Genomic DNA, 22,850 nt, shown 5'->3' with positions numbered 1-22,850 from the left:
CTCTTTCCTGTATGTCTGCCACTGTTATGGTAACTGGGTTCTGTTCAGGGAGGTTGCTGTGCTCCTCTCTCAGGGTCACCAGCCATTGTGCACTGCTGTTATGTGCAACCTCCTTCTCCCATATGCCTTTCCAGTACCTTTCAGTTTCCAGTCTTGGTGGGTCAGCTCTGTTGTTAGGACCCTGCCACTGGGCTTACACTTTCGCAGGTTGTGTTGCGAACAGCCTGTTTATTCGTCTGGCCTCATTCTCTTTCGTGTACCGCTTTAGGCGGCTGGACAAGGCTTGGAGCCTTTGTTTGGCAGTTTCGAGTGCTTCAGGTATGGTCATCTGGATGCACCTCTCGGGTATCGGCCTTTTCATCACACCTCTCTGGGCCTCTGTCAATTGACTCACATCTTTGCGAGCCGCCTTGATCTTAGCCTCCAACCGTCTTTTCCATGGTGGGTAACGTATCTCATGGCTTCCATGGTTGCTCTTATAGCCAAGCATCTCTAGGAGCAGTGATGCTGAAGCGTATATCAGCTCATTGGTTTCCGTGATCGTTACGGTCGGGATCGCCCTCAGTGCTGCATTCACACTTTTCATCTGCATTCATTGGGGCTTGCCTCCCAATCTCTGGTATGACCTCCAATCTCTGATCTGGAAGCCTGGGGCCCTTCACCATGGAACCTGCGTTGTGTTAAGGAATTATTCTGCTAGAAGTAGTCGTAGAACACTGTTGAGGAATTTCACCTTGCTATGAGTCCTATTGATACTAGTCTCTGTCCTAAACAACTGCTAAAGTACTTAAAACAAAGAATGTAGGGTGAAGTTTGGGTCATATCTCCCCTTGGTTAATTAACAGCCGCCCGAGGGTTTTCTTGCCTCCGCCACCTGGTAAAAGTCCCTGAAGGCTGTCAAGTGCCCTCAAAGAGGAACCCTAATCTCAAGATTCGTGGCCAGCAACAGAGGCCTGTACTTTGTCATCATGTCAAGATCGAACTTTGCTTGACTTTCTTTGTTTCTGGTTTTTACATAAGGGGAAGGACTGCCCGCCCCTAATTAACATAATTAACATACTATACCTATATATATATGTGTGACTGTGGTTGTTCGAGGCTTCCTGATGAAATCTGAGACTCACAGGAGCCCGAATCGATTCGTGTTGCGTTGTGATAAACTGAAGAAAAGACGACGTGGTGTTGGGTCTTCTTCCACCTTATAGAGAGATAAAATAGCCTGTGTCCAGGAGGGCCAAGAGCAAATTGACAGTTCCCCCACCTCAACAGTTGTACCTCATCAATCTCAAGTTGTGACAGTAGTTGCCGTTTGTGGATGTTGGAACACTGAGCTATTAGTTGTTTCGTGGTCAACCGTGACTGTGGGTTTCGAAGTAACCATTTAGCCCACATTCTCTGCATGTAACCCCTCTGACTGGGTTTGCTTGAGTAGTAGCATTCCAACAGAGCCATGTTTTCGCATCTCGCCCATCTCCGCTTTGTTCCAGTAGCCCATTTTTCATCAGCTCTCTTCGGGCAGTAGGCGGGAGACACCCTGAACCGGTTGCCAACCAATCGCAGGGCACACAGAGACGAACAACCATCCGCGCTCACACTCACACCAAGGGACAATTTAGAGTGTTCAATCAGCCTGCCATGCATGTTATTGGAATGTGGGATGAAACCGGAGTACCCGGAGAAAACCCACTGAAAGAAAACCAATTATTTGTTATATTGTCGCAATTTTATCTGCTTATAATTGACGGCCATTTAATTGCTTTGGGGGGAAAAATGCAAAATTCAAGTTTTTTAAATTAATTGGATGATGACTCGGTAGTCCATATTTTCTTCTGCCAAAAATAGGCATCAGCATCGGCCTAAAAAAAACAAATCCATATTGGTCGGGCCGTAGTAATGTTACAACCTTATTTCATAATGGAATAAAGGTATTTTTTTTCTCCGAATTCGGAACAGTCACACCAAAAAGTTCAATCTTTGCCTTATCAGACCAAAGAATTTTGACTCTTATACAACACATCTTTTTTTTGTTGATACAGCGCTCTTACAACAGCTGCAGCTGTTCCAAAGTGCTTAGAACAGTTAACATAAAATAACAAAATAATATAACAAGATATGGACAGTCATCCAATCTTAACCACTTTTCCTGCATACGTTTTGTTATTTGAAAGTGGAGAGAAATCAAAGTGCCCTTTCACCAGTGGATCAGAGACATCATGCTCAAAATGTGTTGACTGCTAAAAGCTAAGTTTGAAAGTAAACAAGAAGAATAAAAGAGATTGGTTCATTTTTCCTGTCCCATTTCAATTCCAAGTGGTGACTCTCAGTTCCAAATAGGCATCCGCGCTCCGTGCTGGCGCTCCTCTTTTCTCATCTATGACTCCACAAGCCATCCATACAGCCGCACCAACGCAGACTGTCCAACAGCGCCGACCTCTCCGCTGAAAATTTCATGGTCACACTCCGGGCAGGCCACTGTGAACCTGTTACTAAGGACAGCCCCCACCCCCACCCCCACAAATGCAGATCGATAAGGATTTAATAGTGTGGTCAGGTATTATTTCAAAAGAGAAATAGCAGATAATTATTATGCTTTCACAAAGCAAGATATCAACCTGGGTAGAAAGAGTGCTGAGGCAGATTGATTCGGATTTTGGGGATTGTGGCAATTTAGAACATATTTTGATACCTCCTTTCGTGGGTTCATTCAACAATGTGGGATGTATCAATAACAACAAACGCAGAGTACAAAAGCAGAATTGTAAATAAAAACATATAATAAATGTGAGCAATGATGATACAGGCTACTTTTCTTCACAAATAACGACGAAGCAGTGTTATAATGTATTTTCTGCCATTTTTCACTTCCCGCACTATAATCGAACACTGTTGCACTTTGTATTGAAATTTATTGAAGTGTGTGTGTGTGTGTGCGTGCGTGCGTGCGTGTGTGTGTGTAGATTTCTGTTGTTAAAGAGGAGCGTTTTTACCCCAAGTGGAACCCTTCAGCCTCCCTGACCTCCGCCAGCGAGGTTGGACCACAGACGGGCATCATTGCTGGGAAACTGGCCCTCAATAAGTTGCATCAAGAACTGGCTGCTCAGGGGTTCATACAGGTATCATTTGGTCATCAATTTTCTTGAAATAAATAACAAATTTTAAATAGTAACAAATATTTGTTTGTCACCTTTGCCTGTTTAAAGGCAAGGTGCAGCAGGCAAACTCTTTTGTTGTTTTGCTTTGTTGTCCTAAATGTCGTAGCCAATTTCAATCTGTCTCCTCGCCAGGTATATGTGGACCAGGTTGATGAAGATATTGTTGCCATTACTCGCCACTGTCCCAGCACCCATCAGTCAGTGGTGGCAGTGTGTAGAACAGCTTTCAAGAACCCCAAAACACACCAGTACAGCACTGATATACCACCAATGTTCATACCAGGTAGAACAATTACACAGAATGTGGGGGGTGGGGGGGTGCCCATGTTGATAAATACACTTGTCAGTCTTTTGTTTTATGAACAACAATTTCAAAAAGTCATACACTATATTGACCTAAGCCTTTAATTTATTTTAGCAATTTCCAGGGTTGTAATAATTGTGGCTTTTTTTTTAAATATCATAGTTTTGTTTTCATTCACACGTTTGTTTTTGTGTATCGTTGTACCCCTAATGCAGTCTCTCTCGCTCTCTCACTATCTACACTAGCTACACTCTGTCCCTCACTCCCCAGTCTGCCCCTGTTCGACTTTGATAAATGATTATATACTGTATATATATATTTTTTATTTTCTTATTATTACACACTGATCCTGTTCATCAACTTTTCTCCAGGGAAAATTGAAGAGGTGGTATTGGAAGCAAGGACAGTGGAAAGACATACTGAGAGTTTCAAAAAGGATGACAACTACATCAATGGGATGCCTGAATACACAGTCGAGATTAAGGAGCATATTCCAGTAAATTTAAAAAAAACATACAGCATGCTTGTGTGCATGCCAGGGTTTATGTGTTAACAAATATTTGTGTGCATTTACAGTTACAGGAGAGCTCAGTGGTGAACGAAGCTGGTGTGACATCTAAAGGTCGATCAGAGTTTGTACAGGAAATCAGCTTTCGGAAGCTGACACCGGGAAGTGTCATTGCCTTCAGGTACTATAGGACTCATTACCTACACAAAATGCATCTTTCCAGTTTATTCCAGATTCCAAACTCTTTACATATTTAACTCATACAGTTGGGGTTTTTTTTCAAAATAATAGTAATCCAACATGACATACCAGATGAATCACTGTTTTTGAGAGAAATTACAGTATATTGTAACTGCACATTGCAAATAATTTATTAATAGGGGTAGATCGTCACAAATCCAACAGATCTTCATTGTACTCCACTCACACAGACATTTATAAGCCACATTAAGTCCATTGTACGCCATCTGAACCAATCAGGACCCACGAATGAAATGAAAGTAATTTGTGTTGAACGACAATAAATTAGCATAGCTTGAGACACATCTGTTGTCCATATGGTACATCGCTAGCTTAGATCCAGTGTATGTGTGATGTGAGGTGAATTCTTGTGGGAAAATGTTTCTGAAATCAGCAAAAATAAATCACAGGCTAATGTAATGTACGTCAGTGAGTCATGGGGTCACTCATGACTGTCGAAATCTATTGCACTAATGGCATTCTTGGCACAGGGAGCGGGGGTATCAGGCGAGCGTGACAGTAGCGACAGGATCTTTTATTGTAATTCATTTTATTTAGGATCATTTGTTGAATTGTATTTTTGTGTACCTATTCCTCGCGTCCAGTGTAAGCTATGAGAGCAGCCTAAACGGCCGTGAGAGGCACTTGACCCGGCGAAAGAAAGAGCGCTCCACTTGTTGCCAGGTGTAATTTGAAAATATTTATTTTTTGACAGAATAGTGTTTATCATCTCAGCAAACCTAATTGTTATTTATAGACTCATACTTATCACTGTCACACAGTTTACCCTAAAAATGGTGGGATGGGTGGATTATGATAGTAATCGTTGGAATAATCGATAGATTAATCAATTGTAAAAAGATTAGTTTGTGACAGCCCGACTGAAAATGGATCGTAATATTAGGTGTACAGTATTAGGTATATACGTTTGCTTTTGTCAACTTTTAACAATCCTTTGAAAATGTCCAAGGCAAACATCAGCATAGTGAGAGATCGCCCGACAGGTGAACACTTTTTCTGGGTGATTCACATTTGCGTAAAACTATCTAAACGCCTCATGGCCCGAGGGGCAAATGATGAGGACGCTGCATAGACAAATATCTATTTATCTATCTACAACAGGGGTGGGCAATTATCTTCCCGGGGGGGCCAAATGAGAAGCAGAAAATATTGTGGAGGGCCGGGCCAAAAGTTAGAAATCTACTCCTGATTTAGATTTTATTTCTATGTTGAAATAAATTAATGACATTGTTTACAGAAGCTGATAAGAGTATGTATTATTTCTAGATAATGAAAGAATTTATTTTACAGAAAAATTATTTCTTCAGTGAAATTATGCAAAACAATTCTAATTGTGCAACACTTGTAACTCTTTTTCAGTAAGATGAACACTACAATACTTTCTGATTTTAAATTTCCCATTAATATAGCACAATGTCTTTGTATGCCAGTAATAATGTAACAGAACTCACATTTTTTTGTCCTAACTGTCAAACAATGTAGAAAAAATATAAGCAAGCATGTTTCAGTGCTTTGATTTTTTTTCTTGTTCAGGAGAGATCAATCTAGCCCAGGGGTGGGCAAACCTTTTGGCTCGGGTGCCACATTGATTTCTAAATTTGACAGGTGGACCGGGTCAGCACAAGATACGGTACATATAAAAAAATGTATATGTTGACAGTCCATACCAAACATCAACAGAACAAAACTATTAAAGTATTACCATACTCTTTTTTTTTTTTAATGAGAACAGTGAAACAACTGTGATGAACGTCCAAGTATGTTAACAACATACAGTACATGTGTGACAACACAAGCAACAAAGTGCAACAATATATTGCCCATAAACTGCAGCATACAGTACAGGTATATGACAGAATATAACAAAATTAGGACTATTTTCTCCCAAATGAGACACGTAAAAGACCTGATGGCTTTCTTTCCACTCACTGTCTCGAACTTGACCTCCCCTCGATCACCACACAAGACAGCGTTGCTCAGCTGATGTCGTGCATCGAACTTTTGAAGCCAGCCACGGGACGCTTCGAAGTCTTCGATGCACATACCGCTATATAAATCGATTGCTCTCTTATTAGCGGTCCAGTTTGCGGAAAGTTTTTAGCACGATAACAGTCAAACCATTTCAGCAAACGTTTATTTACTCGACTGTCCGTCGAGCCGCATACAATTCACCCTGAGCATGGAAACACCCAGAATCGGACTGAGCAAGAATCGCTTCCTTGTTTTTCAAAGTCTCGTAGATTTGAGTCTTTCAGACTCCAAGCGTCTCTTGAATGTTTCGGACTTTGTAACCCGCTTCGTTTAATCAGATGCACTTCACTTACTGTTCCTCTTCGTTTGGATGCCATGATCGACAGGACGTAAAAATGTTCGCAATTCCAGTAAAACTCACTGCAATAAAGAGTCACTTGCATGTCGTCGTTTTGGAATCAATGATTGAAAATAGCAGCACAGACACACTTATTCCATCGTATCGAGCGGAGTTACTTAATTTAGCGCTACTACTGCGGGCTTCTGTATCGTCTCCCCCTCCCTCCCTGTGCTCTGCAACTTCAAGTAACTGCGCCACCTGGCGTTGAAATGCCTGTCATTACAAGTCCAAATGAAATGAATACAATCATTTACATCGAACCTTAATTGTGTACTGTGCCAACCATCGGCGGGCTGGATTAAAAAGACGAGCGGGCCCGCGGGCCGTAATTTGCCCAGGTTTGATCTACAACATAGACACATACGGTAGAGGTCCCTCTTAACCAATGGAATGCCAGGAAGATGCTAGGGTAATAGCCAATGGCAGAGCAGATGTAAGTATGTTGCGTTCAGGAAACTCGAAACTGCAAGTAGTAGGCCATACTGTATTTTTACCTTTCGTATCTTGAAATTTATTTTGTAGCAAGAGGCAATATTTTCCAGTTGATTATAATAATAATAATAAGACATTTTATTTGTGGGCGCCTTTCTAGAAACTCAAGGACACCTTATAACAAGCAGTTAAAATCACGAATACAATGTTAAAAACAACATCAAATAAAATAAGATAAAATACAACAACAAAAATAAATAAATAAAAACTAATGGCTTTATGGTCCGAGTGAATAGGCTTATCTAAATGTTGTGTTTTGAGGCTGGATTTGAAATGTGTTAATGAGTCTGTATTACGAAGGTCAGTGGGGAGTGTGTTCCAGAGCTGGGGAGCAGAGCGACTGAAGGCTCTGTTTCCCATGGTGACGAGGCGAGCAGGGGGGACAGAGAGGAGGAGAGAGGAGGAGGAACGAAGAGAGCAGACAGGTGTAGGAATGTGGATGAGGTCAGATAGGTATGGAGGGGCTAGGTTATGGGTGGATTTGAATGTGAGGAGCAGGATTTTATATTGAATGCGGTGTAAAATGGGGAGCCAGTGGAGATGTTGGAGGACAGGTGTAATATGGTTTATGTATGGTGTGAGTGTGATAATGCGGGCGGCTGAATTTTGGACCAGCTGAAGCTTATGGAGGGTTTTTTGAGGGAGACCGAGCAGGAGGGAATTACAGTAATCGAGTCGCGAGGTGACGAGGGTGTGAACAAGTATAGCAGTGGACTGAGGAGTGAGAGAAGAGCGGAGCCGGTGGATGTTTCGAAGATGATAATATGCAGAACGAGTGATGTGGTTGATATGTGAGGTGAAGGAGAGGGTGCTATCAAGGATGACACCCAGACTCTTGACCTGAGGGGAGGGGGAGATGGAAGAGCTGTCGAAGGGAATGGAGAAATTGTTTATTTTGTTTAGGGTGGATTTGGTGCCAATGAGGAGGAGTTCAGTTTTATTGCTATTCAGTTTGAGGAAGTTTGAGGTGAACCAAGATTTTAATTCCTGCAGGCAGTTGGTTAGGGAGGATAGTGGAAGTATGGTATTAGGTTTGGTAGAGATGTAGAGCTGGGTGGCATCCGCGTAGCAATGAAAGTGAATGTGATGTTTCCTGAAGATATTACCAAGGGGAAGAAGATTAGAAACAGCAAGGGGCCAAGGACAGAACCCTGAGGAACACATGAAGTGAGGGGAAAGGGGTGAGATCTAAAACATTTGAGCTGGATAAACTGGGTGCGGTCAGAAAGATAGGAGCGGAACCAGGACAGGGGGATGCTGGTGATGCCAATGGAGGAGAGCCTGTCGAGGAGGATGGAGTGAGAGATGGTGTCAAAGGCTGCACTGAGGTCAAGCAGGAGGAGGATGGCGAGTGAACCGGAGTCAACAGAGAGAAGAAGGACATTGCATATTTTGAGGAGGGCAGTTTCGGTACTATGGAGGGGACGGAAGCCAGATTGAAATTGTTCGTAGAGGTTATTGGAGATGGGTGTGAAGTTGAGCAGCTACTGTTTTTTCTAGAGGTTTGGAGATGAACGGAAGGTTTGATATGGGACGAAAGTTGTTCAAGTCGGAGGGATCAGAGCCAGGTTTCTTCAGTATGGGAGTGACAGCAGCAGTTTTGAGATGGGACGGTACAATGCCAGTAGAGAGCGAAGTTTGAATAATGTTAGTGATGATAGGGGAGAGGGCCGGGATAGAAGCTTTGACTAGAACAGTAGGGAGAGGGTCAAGTTGACAAGTAGAGGATTTGGACTTCTGGATTAAGATGGAGATTTGGTGGACAGATGGGGAGGTGAATGCAGAGAACAGGTGGGTAGGAACCGGGGAGAATGGAGAAGGAGGTTTGGGAGCAGATGAAGGGGTGAGTTGCTGGTGGATAAGTTGGATTTTGGATGTAAAAAATGAGGCCAGAGTATTACAAAAATCAGTGGAATGGAGATGTGAGGGAAGAGTGTCAGCAGGTTTAGTGAGTTTAGAAATGAGTGAAAAGAGTGATCTGGGGTTACCTTCATTGGAACTGATTAAACCAGAGTAGAAGATTGAGTTGAGGCGTTTCGTAACATGAAAATTTCGTATGAAGAGATGTTCGTAAGTAAGAGTACCACTGTATAATGTGCAATGTTGGCAATACAGTATACAAATGTTTTACCTTTATTCATGGTTTTTTACCCTGATATATATCACAAATTGCTAAGCCCTTTCTTTTCTTTGAAGGGTAAGTTTGGACCCCAAAGCCCAGAAGTTGGTTGGGGCACTCCGGTATTTTCTGTCCCAATTCAGCCTAAAATACAGAAAAGGCAGTATAGCAGATGAGAACCCATCTGAAGTCCTGAAGATGCCTTTGGCACAGTGAGTCCACATCGATATATGTTTTCACCTTGTGCATCACAGTCTTCGCAGGAACGCCACCTCTGCCACGACGGACAGCAAAATAACTATTTGCACTTGTTGAAACTGTTGAAACTCCTGTAAAATGTGTAGTCCTGTATCTATATCAACGATTATCTTAAAAAATGGTCATATCATACAGTGAAATTCCTCTACAACGAAATCATGTTTGCGGCAAGAAATGTTTCACAACAGGGGGGTTTTCACTGTAGCAAATTTGATCTCAGATGTAAGCACCCACACACCCACACACACATACACTATGGCCATAAAGGACTACGAAGCGTCCCGTGGCTGTTTTTAGCATGATAACAAGTAAAGCATTCGAGGAAATGTTCGTTTATTTGAATGTCCGTCGAGCCACGGGACGCTTCGTAGTCCTCGAGCTAACTATGGCCTTGTTAGCTCTCGAAGGCTAAAAACCTTACCCTAACTGGAGCGCTAATGAGAGAGAAGCGCTCCAGTTAGCATAAGGTTTTTAGCCTTCGCGAGCTAACTATGTCCATCAAGGACTACGAAACATCCCGTGGGTGTTTTTAGCATGATAACAAGTAAAGCATTCGAGGAAACGTTTGTTTATTTGAATGTCCATCGAGCCATAAGCAATTTAGCATTAGCAGCTAATCGGATGCTACGGATCTTGCTTCAGTATCTACACACATAGACAGTGAGGTCCCTCTTGGCCAATCGGAGGCCAGGATGATGCTCGGTAAGCCAATGGCAGAGCAGCTATGAGTATGATGAGTCCAGGAAACTCGCAGCTGTGACCGAAATAAACAGCGTTCACTATGTAAACCAGTGTGGTGGTTGCTGCTGCCGTTTCCGAACAAAGCAATAGAGGTCACTGTTGGATTAGACTTCGTTGTAGTGAATGTCTTCGCGAGGCTGGAGCAGAGAAAATTATTTCGTATAACGCAACAGGGGGTTTTTCGTCGTATGGGGGGGCAGGAGAATGGGAATTGTGTTAATGCATGAAGACTTTTTCACATAAGTGGGTATTTTCGCCCATGTAGGTTTCGTTCTCGAGGAGTTTCACTGTAATAGACAAGGGTGTCAACCAAACGTAGCTTTTTATCACCTACCTGCTGATGAAGCTAAAAGATGGCGATGGATAGCAGCAACGAATCGAAAGGACTGACAGCCCTCAAAGTATTCCAGGATTTGCAGCGATCATTCTTTACAGGGGTAGTAGATCATTGTTCGTCTAGTTTAATCATAATCATTAAATTACTGCACATTGCTGGGCACAAACATAGGATGGAATGTGTTTTTAAAAAAAAAAACGGCAGTTAGCATCATAAGCAATTTTTACCTTCTCCGTTACAAGGTATCTTGTCCCTTCGGCGTGAGCGAAACATTCCATCCCAAGGATCCAGCCAGCGACAAAAACTGGTTTGCCTCCAGATTTTCAAAAGCTTTCAAATCAGCTCCAGTGTAAGGGGATACAGCATTGAAAACATAATGATAAAGGTCGTGCACCGGGAATCCCGGCAAAGTCGCACAGCAGACATCAGTTAAAGTGGTGGATGTCAAGGCTAGATGGGCAAAAATGAAAATAACCTATACAGTTGTTAAATTGCCAATTCGATTCGGCAGTCATTAACTTTTGTCGTTCGTCATGGTGCAGGCACGTGATCACCTGACGTCGCTGCAACAGGTCAATAGCTGAATGATGTTAACACAACACAGGGAATAGTTGGGGAAAAAGACATTGAAAATAAGCAGCAAATAAATTGTTTTTATTGTTTTAACATGTATAGTTCATCACTATGTTGTACAGTACTGATCATCATGAACTCTCATCTAGGCTGATGTCAAAGTTAACCCTAGCAGACATGAATGTGTTGCTATTTCGCTGCGATTCTGAAGAACAAGAAGACGGAGGAGGCTGTTACAATATTCCAGAATGGGGAACTTTTAAATATGCAGGCCTCCAAGGTAAGTGATATTGGAGTCCAGTGAATGACCTACAGATGCCACAAAGTGGCAACAAAGCAATATTTGTATATGAGACATGCCTTTTGCCTGAGCACAACAGCCAATGGATGAGTTTTTAATGACCAACTGAGGATAGGTTACCCCACAAAAAAATCAGCAAATAGGTGAATTTGCTCATGTCCAACCACGGGATCACAAATAATAAACACTGTTGTAGCAATATTTTCTTGTGCAGTCATAACATAAGATGAGAAAACCTTTATTTGTCTCACAATGGAGAAATTCGCAACGATGGGCAACTTAAATGAAGGAGATGGCCACAATTTTTCATCAGCGCTACTTGGGGGAGCGGGGGGCGGCTCATAAATATGGACAAAATACGTGCTCGCCCATGAAAAGCGAAAATCCACATCTAACTGATGGCCATTGAAATGCAGTGGGAAAATAAAATTGGAGTAGAACATTTTTGTAAACCCTAAAAATTCTTCCCAAAATGATTTTAACCTCCAAATATGCATTTCCGCGGAAGACTGGAGTGGTATCAACCCCCCCAAAAAAACACCCACTCTCATCCCCCCATAAAATTGGAAAAACAAAATCCTCAAACAGGTGAAACCGCAGACCCCGAACCACAGGTATGCTGGGTTGCACTTTAGTCACGGAAACATGTTTATTCTCCGCCAAAACTATTTAACATTATTGAAAACAAAATGTGTGTTTTGGCGAAAAAAGCCTGAGAGTAGATTCCCTTATACTGACCAAGTCTTCTCTTAAGTACGTAAGCGGCGTAGGGCTGCCCAGAACAAACAAAAATGATAAAAACAACGACAATACTAGGGAGCATGTCACACTGCGCGTGGATCTTTAAAATTTGTAATATTGAATTTTTTTTGTGTTTGTGACAAAAGATCGAAAACTCTCGCGAAGAAACATGAGCGGAATTATTTCAAGAGTTAATCGCTCTAAACATTTTCTAATTTACAGTTCTACAGACTGATCTGTTTCAATGATAGATGTCGCTGTTGTGACGTATCCATCTGGCTGACACATTCTGTTTAATTCTCTTTGTATTCTAAACCATGTCGTTTTATTCATTAAGTGACAGTGTATCACTTTTTATACGGTTTCTGGCCATATAACAGTGAGAATGCATTTGCAAGTTGAAACATTACAGCAGCATTAGTTCTCTATCTCGAAGTTCCCCATTAAAAAGGGGTGTCAATGTAAGGATGATATTGTGATCGGGTAAGCAGTATCAAGCTTCATGTTTTGACGATCTTGTTTTACTGATCAAAAAGTATCATTTTCGCATGTTTCGGACTATAAGGCACACTTAAAATCCTTTAACTTTCTCAAAAAATGACTGTGCACCTTCTGTCTAAATGTTGAATTGAAGTTGTGTAAAGTTAGTTTCATTTGCTGTACTGGTTTGTTTCCCTTAATGTGTAGTAATGCAACTTATAACCCATTGCAACATATTTTTGGAAGGTTAAAGAAACAGACCTGTTTATTGAGACTGTACTTTATAATCTGGCGTGCCTTATAGTCTGAAAAATTCAGTAATTAAAAATTGGAAAACTCCCTGGCATGTACCAAGAGTGCTAAATACTCTGACAGATTCTGTTGACATTTATCAGGGACAAAAGTTAATGTTTGGAGAGAAGGAGTACCTTTCATTCATCTTACATTCAATTGAGTGGTTACATATTAATCCTAAAGGGAATATTTTTTACTACGCATTGGTGAGCATTTGAAAGAAAAGCCGTCAGCATTTGGACCAAACTAATCTAAAATGGATTTATATAAAATGGAAAAGTCTTCTGTGTAGACCACAGTCGACCACACGAGTCCACATTTCAAATTGTTTTTGGAAATTGTGGGCATCATGCCCTCCAGGCCAATGAGGAAACAAACTATCCAGACTGTTATGGACACAAAGTTCAAAAGCCAGCATCTGTGATGGTATGGGAAGGCCGGAGCCGAAATCAAACCCTGCACCTCTGCACTATGAGGCTGACGTGCTAACCAGTTGTCCACCGTGCCTGACCTATTTTTATGCTAGTGAACACCAAAATAATATTATCTCAGTATGTGGTGGTGTGAAAAGTCCAGATCAACCTGTCCCTGATTCTCAATATTGTGGTTATATCGATGCAGGTCTGATGTCAGTTTTGGCTGATATTCGTGCCAACAATGACCTGGGCCATCCTGTGTGTTCTAACCTCAGACAAGGTGACTGGCTAATGGAATATATCGGCAATAGACTTAAACATAGGGAAGGACCTCTGGCACAGGTAAAACTTTAACAGCCTTAACATGTCTTTGTATATGCTTGAACATAAGCAACTACGAAGAAGAATCGCTCCCACTCAAACTATCTCAGTGAAATCTGACTCGTGTAATGAAGACAACTTAATTATTTTCATCATTTTATGTCTGCAGGTTGGACAGTGGCTGGAGGCCATGTTTTCTTATCTGAAGCATATCCCACGCTATCTCATTCCATCTTACTTTGATGCTATCCTTGTATCAACTTTCACCACAGCTCTGGATGCAACTTACAAACTCATGTCAAGGTAGTTGTTTTGTAATCATGCAACTCTGAATGCAGTCCTGATTAATGATTTAATGGTGATTAACTCAGACAGTGCTAGCTATTTTCATTCCTTTCTTTTCCCTACCATGTGAAAAAAAAAGTTAAAATACATAAAGACGTACCTGGGATTAATAAATGCCTGGATTCTTAAAAAAAGCATGGAAAAAAACATTATTGACATTGAACGAGTTAATCAAATCACGAAAAGAATCTCAAGGCAGAGTGAATTTTCTGCGTAAACATATATATTTTCTTCAGTTTCATTCAGAGAGGCTCAAGCTTTGTACGACACTTGGCGTTGGCTTCACTTCAGATGTGTGGAGTCGGACGCTTCCCTGCCCTTCCTGCTCTTTCGAAGAAAATTGACAACGTTCCGTATTGCATCAGCCCAATAACTGGCCAGAAAGAGCAGTGCTGTGTGACAGTGGCTGCAGGTCACCAACCTACTAAAGCGTTTAAAAATATGCTTTTTTGGCTCCTCGCGATTCATACTAATTGCAATTTATTCTATCAGGTCTTCCTCATTTCTCAACTGGAATTTTCCGTTGCTGGGGCAGAGACACTTTTATTGCTCTCAGAGGACTGATGCTGCTCACTGGGAGACACACCGAAGCCCGGTATGCATCTGTGTCTGCATACATGTTTGACTCTTTTATGTCATTGTATGACTTTCTTTTTGGATACAGTACTTGAACAATAATTGAGGCCCTTTGCTGTGTCCTTAGAAACATCATCTTGGCGTTCGCAGGGACGTTACGTCATGGTTTAATCCCAAATCTGCTTGGAGAGGGTCGCTTTGCCAGATACAATTGCCGTGATGCTGTGTGGTGGTGGCTGCAGTGCCTCCAGGTAGGAGGAAACTGAAATGTCCATTTAAAGGCATACCGCAGAGGTGCATCAGGGATTTCAATACATTAAAAAAAATCCACTTTTCATTTAAACAGTCAAAAGCGTTTATTATAAATAAGAATGAGAAATGCAGAGGGACCAATTATTGCTTCATGATTGTAATACAGAGAGAGTGGAGCTGTCTTCTGGGATCCTGTGATGTGCAAAAGTGAACACGTTTAATCAAATGACACCAAAGTTCTGGTGAAATATGACAATAGGGGAGGTCAGTGAAGGTCACTTTTTTCTCACAATTGTTTTTGTTTGGTGTCAAACAGCATGCACCAATAACTTGACAGCTGAGTAGTTGATAATTGTCAAATATTATACAATAAGGAAACTGAGAGCTAATTTAGCACAATTAAGGGCAGCGTGCCCAAACCTTTTTGCACAACAGACGGCTTTCACGTATTTTGACAGACCGTCGAAAACGCGGCACAACAAGACTGTCAGAGTTATCAATTAGACATTCATAATAAAGACCCAATGAGGAGAGGAGACACAGGATTCTGGTACCAAATCACTCGAGGCGGGAACGAGGAGAAGTGTTAGGTTTCAGTTCTCCGCACTTCACCCATGGATCTCCCCGCTCGCCCTCTCATTTATTTTTCATTGGGAATCGAATACATTGGTGTCCAACCTAAAGGGTGAGGGCTGTTGAAGACACACACTGAACTTGTTTGACTGTGTGTGTGTGTGTGTGAGTGTGAAAATTACGTACCGGTACATGTGTGTAATTATTACCGTATTTTCCGCACTAAAAGACGCACTGGATTATGAGGCGCACCTTCAATAAATGGCTACTTTGTGAAAAAATTTCATACATTGGACGCTTCACATTATATATATATATATATATATTTTTTTTTTTTCCAAGATGGCGCCCGAGTAGGCAGCCTTTGGCAAGTGCTCTTCAAGAGCTTTGCTTTTTTGTTGTTTTTGTCTTTTGTTTTGTCACATTTTGTTTGTTGTTTCATCGTGCGGACCTGATATGGACTGTTTTCAGCGTTTTTTGGCCACAACATTCGTCAAAGGACAAGTATCCGTCCGTGCTTGGTGGTTGCGCCTTCTCGGCAGCACGCCTGTACCAGCACAGATTTTGATTGGGAGGAATGTCGGCGCCATTGACTGTCAGTGCTGGACAGACCTGGGTTGCTTGTTTTTTTGTGCCTGTAATGGGCAGCATTTTTCACAACCCCGTTTTGTTCAGTGGAGATGTCGGCGCTGTTGGACAGTCGGCGTTGGTGCGGCTGGATGGATGACTGCTGAAGTTGAGGATGAGGAGAGAGGAGCGTCGGCGCAGAGCGCCGATGCGTATTTGGAACCAAGAGTCGCCGCTTGCAATTGAAATGGATTTCCATGGGACAGGAGAAGTGAACCAATCTCTTTTTTCGTCAATGGATGCTACAGCTTCTTGTTGACTTTGAAACTTAGCTTGTAGCCGACGTGTGCACTTTTTGAGCATGACGTCTCTGATCCACTGGTTAAAGGACACTTTGACTCTCTCCTCTTTCATCTCAAACTGCTTCAAACAACAAAGCGTGTGACGGAAAAGTGGTTAGGACTGCACGACTGTCCGTGTTTTATGTTATGTGTTGTGTTTATTATTTTACTTTATTTTAACTGTTTTGTTAAGCGCTTTGTTACAGCTGCCGCTGTTGTGAAAGCGCTATATAAATCAGCATGTATTGTATTGTATTGTATAAGGCGCAATCTACAATGCCTCCACTAGATGGTGCTACACTCCTTCCATTTAACTCGAGAGGCATCCGTTCAACTTGAGAGGCGTTCATGACTGCCTCTGAAAAATGTAAATTAACTATTACTGTACTTAAATGAAACAACGAAAATTGAAAATAATGCATCAAAACAGAAAACCAAGCGAGGAAATCACAAAATAGATTCTATATCTCCCTACAGCATTTATTTTGTGATTTCCTCGCTTGATTTTCTTCATGGTTTCATTGAAGTAATAATTAATTCACGTTTTTTGGAGGCAGCAGTGAACGCCTCTTGAGTGGAACGGAAGAAGGCACGGAGACAGACAAAGTCTGCGTTAAAAAATAAAAATAAAACCACAGCTCTCCTTTTTTCAACAAATACAGGTGAGTCTTTGTCCGTCTCCGTGCCTTCTCTTATTCCGTTCAACTCGAGAGGCATTCATGACCACCTCCGAAAAATGCATTATCATTTCCTTGATCATAGCGCCACGACTACTACGATCAGATGTCAGGAGAAGTTATTTATTCCTTTGTTGTGTATTCACAAATGATGAAATTACAATATAAATTCTGTAGTCGTGGCTATAGAATTTATTTTGTGATATCCTCGCTTGCTTTTTAGTTTTGATGTATTATTTTCAATTTTCGTATTTTCAATGAATTAATCATTAGTTTCCGTTTTTCTGAGGCGGTTTGAATGCCTCTCGAATCGAACGGAAGAAGGCACGGAGATAGACAAAGACGTACCTGTATTTGTTGAGACTGTTTTAAAAAATGAACACCACAGCTCTCCTTTTTTTGGAGCTGCAACAAAAACGTATAAAGCAGCGAGACAGTTCACTGAACCAACAACAAGTTATAACATTGGAAGCATGGCTCCAAGAAGGAGCCATCTTGGAGTCGATGTATTACCGTAATGACCATACAAAAGACGCACCGGATTTTAAGGCGCTCGGTGAGCTTTTAAGAAAATTGAAGACTTTTTGGTGCGCCCTATAGTGCGGAAAATACGGTACAAAAATTCCAAGTAAGTTGCAGCTGGTGTTGACAGCTCCATCACATATCATATATAAACAAGGTCAACAGGTCAACAGATGCTAAATGGGGAAAGACTTCATCTAAATGGTTTTCCGCTATATGATCACATGATTTGTCTTTTTTTCCCTCCATTTCCAATCGTTCATTATAATACAATACTATTTCATTTTTTTTCAGGATTATGTCCGCCATGTTCCGCAAGGACATTGTATCCTCCAGTCTCCTGTCACGCGCATGTACCCAACTGATGAAAGTGAGACCTGCACACCAGGAGAAGTGGTATGACCCTCTCAAAATTGCCATAATTCAAAACAATCGGAATCATTCAACTTGCAATTACCATATTCTCACGACCATACGGCGCACCGTATTAAGGGGCGCAGTGTGAGTTGGGGGTGCTATTTCTGTGTTTAACACATTCACAACACGCACTGTATTAATGGACGCAGGATAAGATAAGATAAGATATCTTTTATTTGTCCCACACTGGGGAAATTTACAGCCTACAGCAGCAAGAATGTGGGTAGAAAGAAGAAAGAAGAAAAAAAAACCACTGCTCAATTAAGTGCAATATAAATACAAAATGGATAAAGCGCAGTGCTATTTACAATTGTTTTTCACATCATTTAATTATTATTATTATTATTCTTATTATTTTTATTCAGCAGCCTGACAGCAGTTGGTAGGAACGAGCGTCGGTATCTCTCCTTCTTGCAGCGCGGGTGTAACAGTCTCTGGCTGAAGGAGCTACCTAGTGCTGTCAAGGCGGGCTGGAGGGGGTGGGAGGGACTGTCCATCATAGCTTTTAGCTTAGTTAGCATCCTTCTGTTGCCCACCTCCTCCAGAGTGTCAAGGGTGCAGCCCAGGACACAACTGGCCTTCCAGACCAGTCGCTCCAGTCTCTTTCTGTCTCGGGCCGAGATGCTGCCTGACCAGCAGACAATGCCATAATGGATGGCCGAGGCCACCACCGAGTTAAAGAAAGTCTTAAGGAGTGACCCCTGAACCCCAAAAGACCTCAGTTTCCTGAGTAGGAAGAGTCGGCTCTGTCCTTTCCTAATCAGGGTGTCCGTGTTGTGTGGTAAACAGGAGTGGTAAAACATACGCTAGCTTAAAAAATACAGCAGCAATGCACTTGCGTCTGTTTTTAAAAAGGCAGCAGGAGCAAAACCGAGTTCGTTTGTTCTGAAGTATTTAACAATGTACTCACGTTATTTTTTTATCAATCCTCATCCACAAATCCATCAAAATCATCATCTTCTGTGTCCGAAATGAACAGCTTGTCAAGTTCCCCATCAAACACGGTTCCCTTGTGTCATTATCAGAGTCAGTCCCGTTGCTGTGCGGCTCCTCAGAATGATAACGGCTTTTGCGAAAGCTCCAATGGTGCAAGCAGACACATTAGTTCAAGCATCCAAAATCCTTTTACTAATTGTGGCGCAACTCTCTCGCCGCTGTCTACTACCCTTACTAAAGCTATGTTCGCCGTCGCTCCGACGCCGCTCACAACTTCACTTTGAACGCCCTGTTGACACCGATGTCCGCCAGTTGAAGTACCTTTGTCAAGCCTCCCGGTATGATGGCAAACTCTGAGTTCATTTGCTGCGCTTGATTTTTCACAGCGGCTGTGAGATGGTCGCCGTGCATGGAGTCATAGATCAACAAGGACAGTCTCTTTACGTACACCTCACTCAGCCACTCTCTCATTTTCTGCTCGTCCATCCAGCCCTTTTGATTGACCTTAAACATGACTCTGGCTGGTAATTTTTGTTTTAGGCAGCGTCTTGGGCAGTTTCTGTCCTTTACCGTGGCAAACAATGTTCCCTCTAAGCTGCGCAACTGCACACTGGTCACACACTCTCAGCGCACAAGAAAACCTATCCAGCGCAGTGAAACACTGCAAATGAATTAGATATTTTACTTTTTTTCTGTATCATTTTGCTGTGACAGTGAGTGACAGTTGTCCAGCCAATTATACGATACGATGCAATGTTGCTAATGCAGCCAATCACGGCACTGACAGTAATTGTGCATGTGCGCTGCTCATACACGCTCCATAACAATAACAATGCGGCAGAGATAAGTGACGCTAATGCTAACCCTTTATCACTGCGAAACAAGCGGGCAGTGAATGTGATGCGTCGACTCCCCAAACCAAAACAAAAATGAACTGTGGTTCTTTTAAGTTGGAATGGCTGTCGGAGTATGTGAAAATAAAAGAACAAGCGGTGAAACTGGGTGAGATCTTTTCTTTATTGGGTGAGAAAGGTCTGCTCTGCCAAATATGCAGCTATGCTAAGGGTGTAAGCAACTTTTCCGATGGAAAAATATGGACTAAATAGAAGCTGGACTACCTCAAGCGACACATTCAGCAGAAAAGTCATTTGAATGCTGTTGGAATTATATGAATACTCAAGATGGGAAAAGGGATTGGTACACTATTGCGGGGAGAAAAAGAATCGGCTGTCCCACAGAAAAAAAATCTGACCCTGAGCAAGTTAAAGTTCTCATTGGCAATATTCTACTTGCCATCAAAATAAATGCCTTAATTACTGCTATAATTTGTTTCTTTTAATAAGCCTTGAAACTTTCTATGAACCCAGCTGTGATACTGGTGTGTGGCCACAGCAAGCACTTCTGATGCTGCTCACAGTGGTCCTAGGTGTGCTCAGGGAGGTTATCTGTGTGACATTTGAAAAATTAGAGGGAACATTGGTGGCAACCAAGACAACAGTAAAAGCCGACTTCTCGCGCTCCGCTGTGCATATCGCAACCGTGCTGGTCCCCTTCTTCTCTACAGTGTGGTTCACTGAGATGTCGAAAGTGAGGGGCTCTCTGTCCATGTTGTTGATCTGGTTGGGCTGGATGAATTTGTCTGCAATCTTTTTGTTGTATTTCAAAATGCAAGGTATGCTTGTCACTCATCACTTGCCTTTGCCCAAGTTGGTAAACTCGGAATATAGGGATTGATTGAGGGAACCGTCTGTAATGGAAGCCAAATCTCCAAGAAGGCGTCTTTATTTAATGCATCGCAAAAAAAAATTACACTTTTTACTGCAGTGTAATTTTTTTTTTTTACCGCTTTTCCTGGTAATCAGCTGGGTTGCTGCACCACACTCTGGGTTGCTGCACTTACCCGAATGGATAGATGGCACTGTTTAACAAAACAAAATCACCATCCACCATGGATTAGTGGGGGGCCATTGAAGGAGCGTTCACGTCGCGGTCCCTGTCAGGTGTTTTTGCACTTGCGAATCCTTGAACTACACTACGCAATCAACAACAGTTTTTCTATTCACTGTTAATATGACCCAACAAGACCTCAGATCTTTCGGTGGTGCCCAAGGTTGTAAGCATGGGTCCTTGCCCGGACCGGCCTTGTGTGTGATATCTTCGAACATCGAAAGACTTACTGGCGCCAAAAAAGATCTCCTGGCGGATTTATGTATCAAGACTAACTGCGACATCCTCTGCCTCCAAGAGACACATCGTGGACCTTCACGCGTCCGTCCTCACACCTCTGGTATGACCCTCATCCTGAGAAGCCACATGGGAGTGCAGTTTTTTTCCGCAGAGGTTTGCATGCAGACAAGGTATCAATTTCTGACGACGACATTGAAGTCATTACCATCTGCACAGAGGGAATCTCTGTCACTTCAGTATATAAACCACCCTCCATCATTTTTGACATTCCCCCTGATCCCACCGATGATCGCATCAACGTGGTTATGGGAGATATTAACAGTCACAGTGTCAACTGGGGTTATGCTCAAAGTAACAAAGATGGTGAGCTGGTTGAGAACTGGGCAGAATCCAATCAACTGTCTCTCATCCACGATGCTAAGCTCCCTCCTTCTTTCAACAGCTCCCGATGGTGTAGGGGATACAATCCAGATCAGATTTTTGCATTAGATGCCATTGCCAATCAGTGCGAGAAGATTGTCCTGGACCCAATTCCACACACCCAACATCGTCCAATAGGTCTCAAGATCAATGCAGTCATTTCTCCTCGCACTGTCCCTTTTAGGCGACGTTTCAATCTGAAGAAAGCCAACTGGGAAGGCTTTGCCGAATACCTAGACTTTGCCATTGTGGATCTTCCAGCCACTCCAAGTAACCATGATGCCTCTATAGAATCAGTCAAGTTGTCCTCACGTTGCAACATCCCGCGTGGTTGCCGTACGAATTACATCCAAGGCCTGACAGATGACTCCAAGGTGTTATATGATGAATACATCTCGCATTTTGATAACGGCCCCTTTAGTGTTGACACCATCGAGCTTGGCGAAACACGAGCAAATTCCATCACAGAAGAAAGATGGAAGAAGTGGCAAGAGCTAATTGAATCAACTGATATGACCCATAGTAGTAGGAAAGCCTGGAAGACTATTCGTATCCTGGGAAACGACAACACCAAGTCACAACCAAGGCCGCAAGTCACCGCTGACCAGGTTGCCCACCAACTCCTGCTGAATAGTCGGGGTCATCCTCTACAACGTACTCAAAGGGCCAAACTTCCTCAAGTGTCTGATGCGCTCTCAGATTACTCTCCAGATTTCACAAGACCTTTCACCATGGACGAACTAGAATCTGCAATGAAGTCCATGAAGAACAACAAAGCTGTGGGTCTTGATGATATCCTTGTGGAGTAGATCAAGCACTTTGGATCAGGCACACGCAGATGACTTCTCAGTCTGTCGCCTCCAACAAGATCCCAAAGATGTGGAGAAAATCAAGAGTCAGCCCTAATGAAACCTGGAAAAAATCCTGCCATCCCAAAGACCTACAGACCAATATCGTTGCTCTACCACATGTACAAGCTGTTTGAACGTATCCTCATGAATCGCATAGCTCCGTTCGTTGATGACTTCCTTATTCCAGAGCAAACAGGCTTCAGACCTGGGAAGTCATGCACAAGCCAATTGCTGAATCTAACCCAGTTCATCGAGGATGGTTTTGAGAAGAAGAAAATCACAGGTACTGCATTTGTTGATCTATCTGCAGCGTATGACACAGTCAACCACCGCATACTAACCAGGAAACTGTATGAGATGACGTCAGATGTCAGGTTCACCCAGCTGATCTGCAATATGCTATCAAATCGCAGATTCTTTGTAGACCTCAATGGTAGTTCGAGTAGATTGGGGACACAGAAGAACGGACTCCCTCAAGGTAGTATGCTCGCCCCCCTGTTGTTCAACATCTACACTA

General features: G+C 42.4%; 1 protein-coding gene across 2 annotated transcripts in view; it reads left to right on the top strand.

The window, feature by feature from the left end:
- LOC147195560 (glycogen debranching enzyme-like) overlaps nucleotides 1-22,850 on the top strand; it is an 85,136-nt gene that overhangs the window by 44,190 nt on the left and 18,096 nt on the right. For both annotated transcript variants that reach the window (XM_086128442.1, XM_086128443.1), the window contains exons 16-27: nucleotides 2,958-3,113; nucleotides 3,285-3,435; nucleotides 3,828-3,952; nucleotides 4,033-4,145; nucleotides 9,285-9,419; nucleotides 11,266-11,396; nucleotides 13,554-13,690; nucleotides 13,839-13,972; nucleotides 14,251-14,426; nucleotides 14,507-14,609; nucleotides 14,718-14,841; nucleotides 17,817-17,918. In XM_086128442.1, coding sequence (XP_085984568.1) covers nucleotides 2,958-3,113; nucleotides 3,285-3,435; nucleotides 3,828-3,952; nucleotides 4,033-4,145; nucleotides 9,285-9,419; nucleotides 11,266-11,396; nucleotides 13,554-13,690; nucleotides 13,839-13,972; nucleotides 14,251-14,426; nucleotides 14,507-14,609; nucleotides 14,718-14,841; nucleotides 17,817-17,918 — 1,587 coding nt within the window. The remainder of the gene's footprint in view (nucleotides 1-2,957; nucleotides 3,114-3,284; nucleotides 3,436-3,827; nucleotides 3,953-4,032; nucleotides 4,146-9,284; nucleotides 9,420-11,265; nucleotides 11,397-13,553; nucleotides 13,691-13,838; nucleotides 13,973-14,250; nucleotides 14,427-14,506; nucleotides 14,610-14,717; nucleotides 14,842-17,816; nucleotides 17,919-22,850) is intronic.

Source organism: Hippocampus guttulatus, chromosome 14 (assembly GCF_054856545.1).
Source record: "Hippocampus guttulatus isolate MCC_2025c chromosome 14, RoL_Hgut_1.0, whole genome shotgun sequence".
Lineage (NCBI taxonomy): Eukaryota > Metazoa > Chordata > Actinopteri > Syngnathiformes > Syngnathidae > Hippocampus > Hippocampus guttulatus.
The sequence above is the reverse complement of the archived record's forward strand: the minus strand, read 5'-3'. Positions and strand labels throughout refer to the sequence as shown.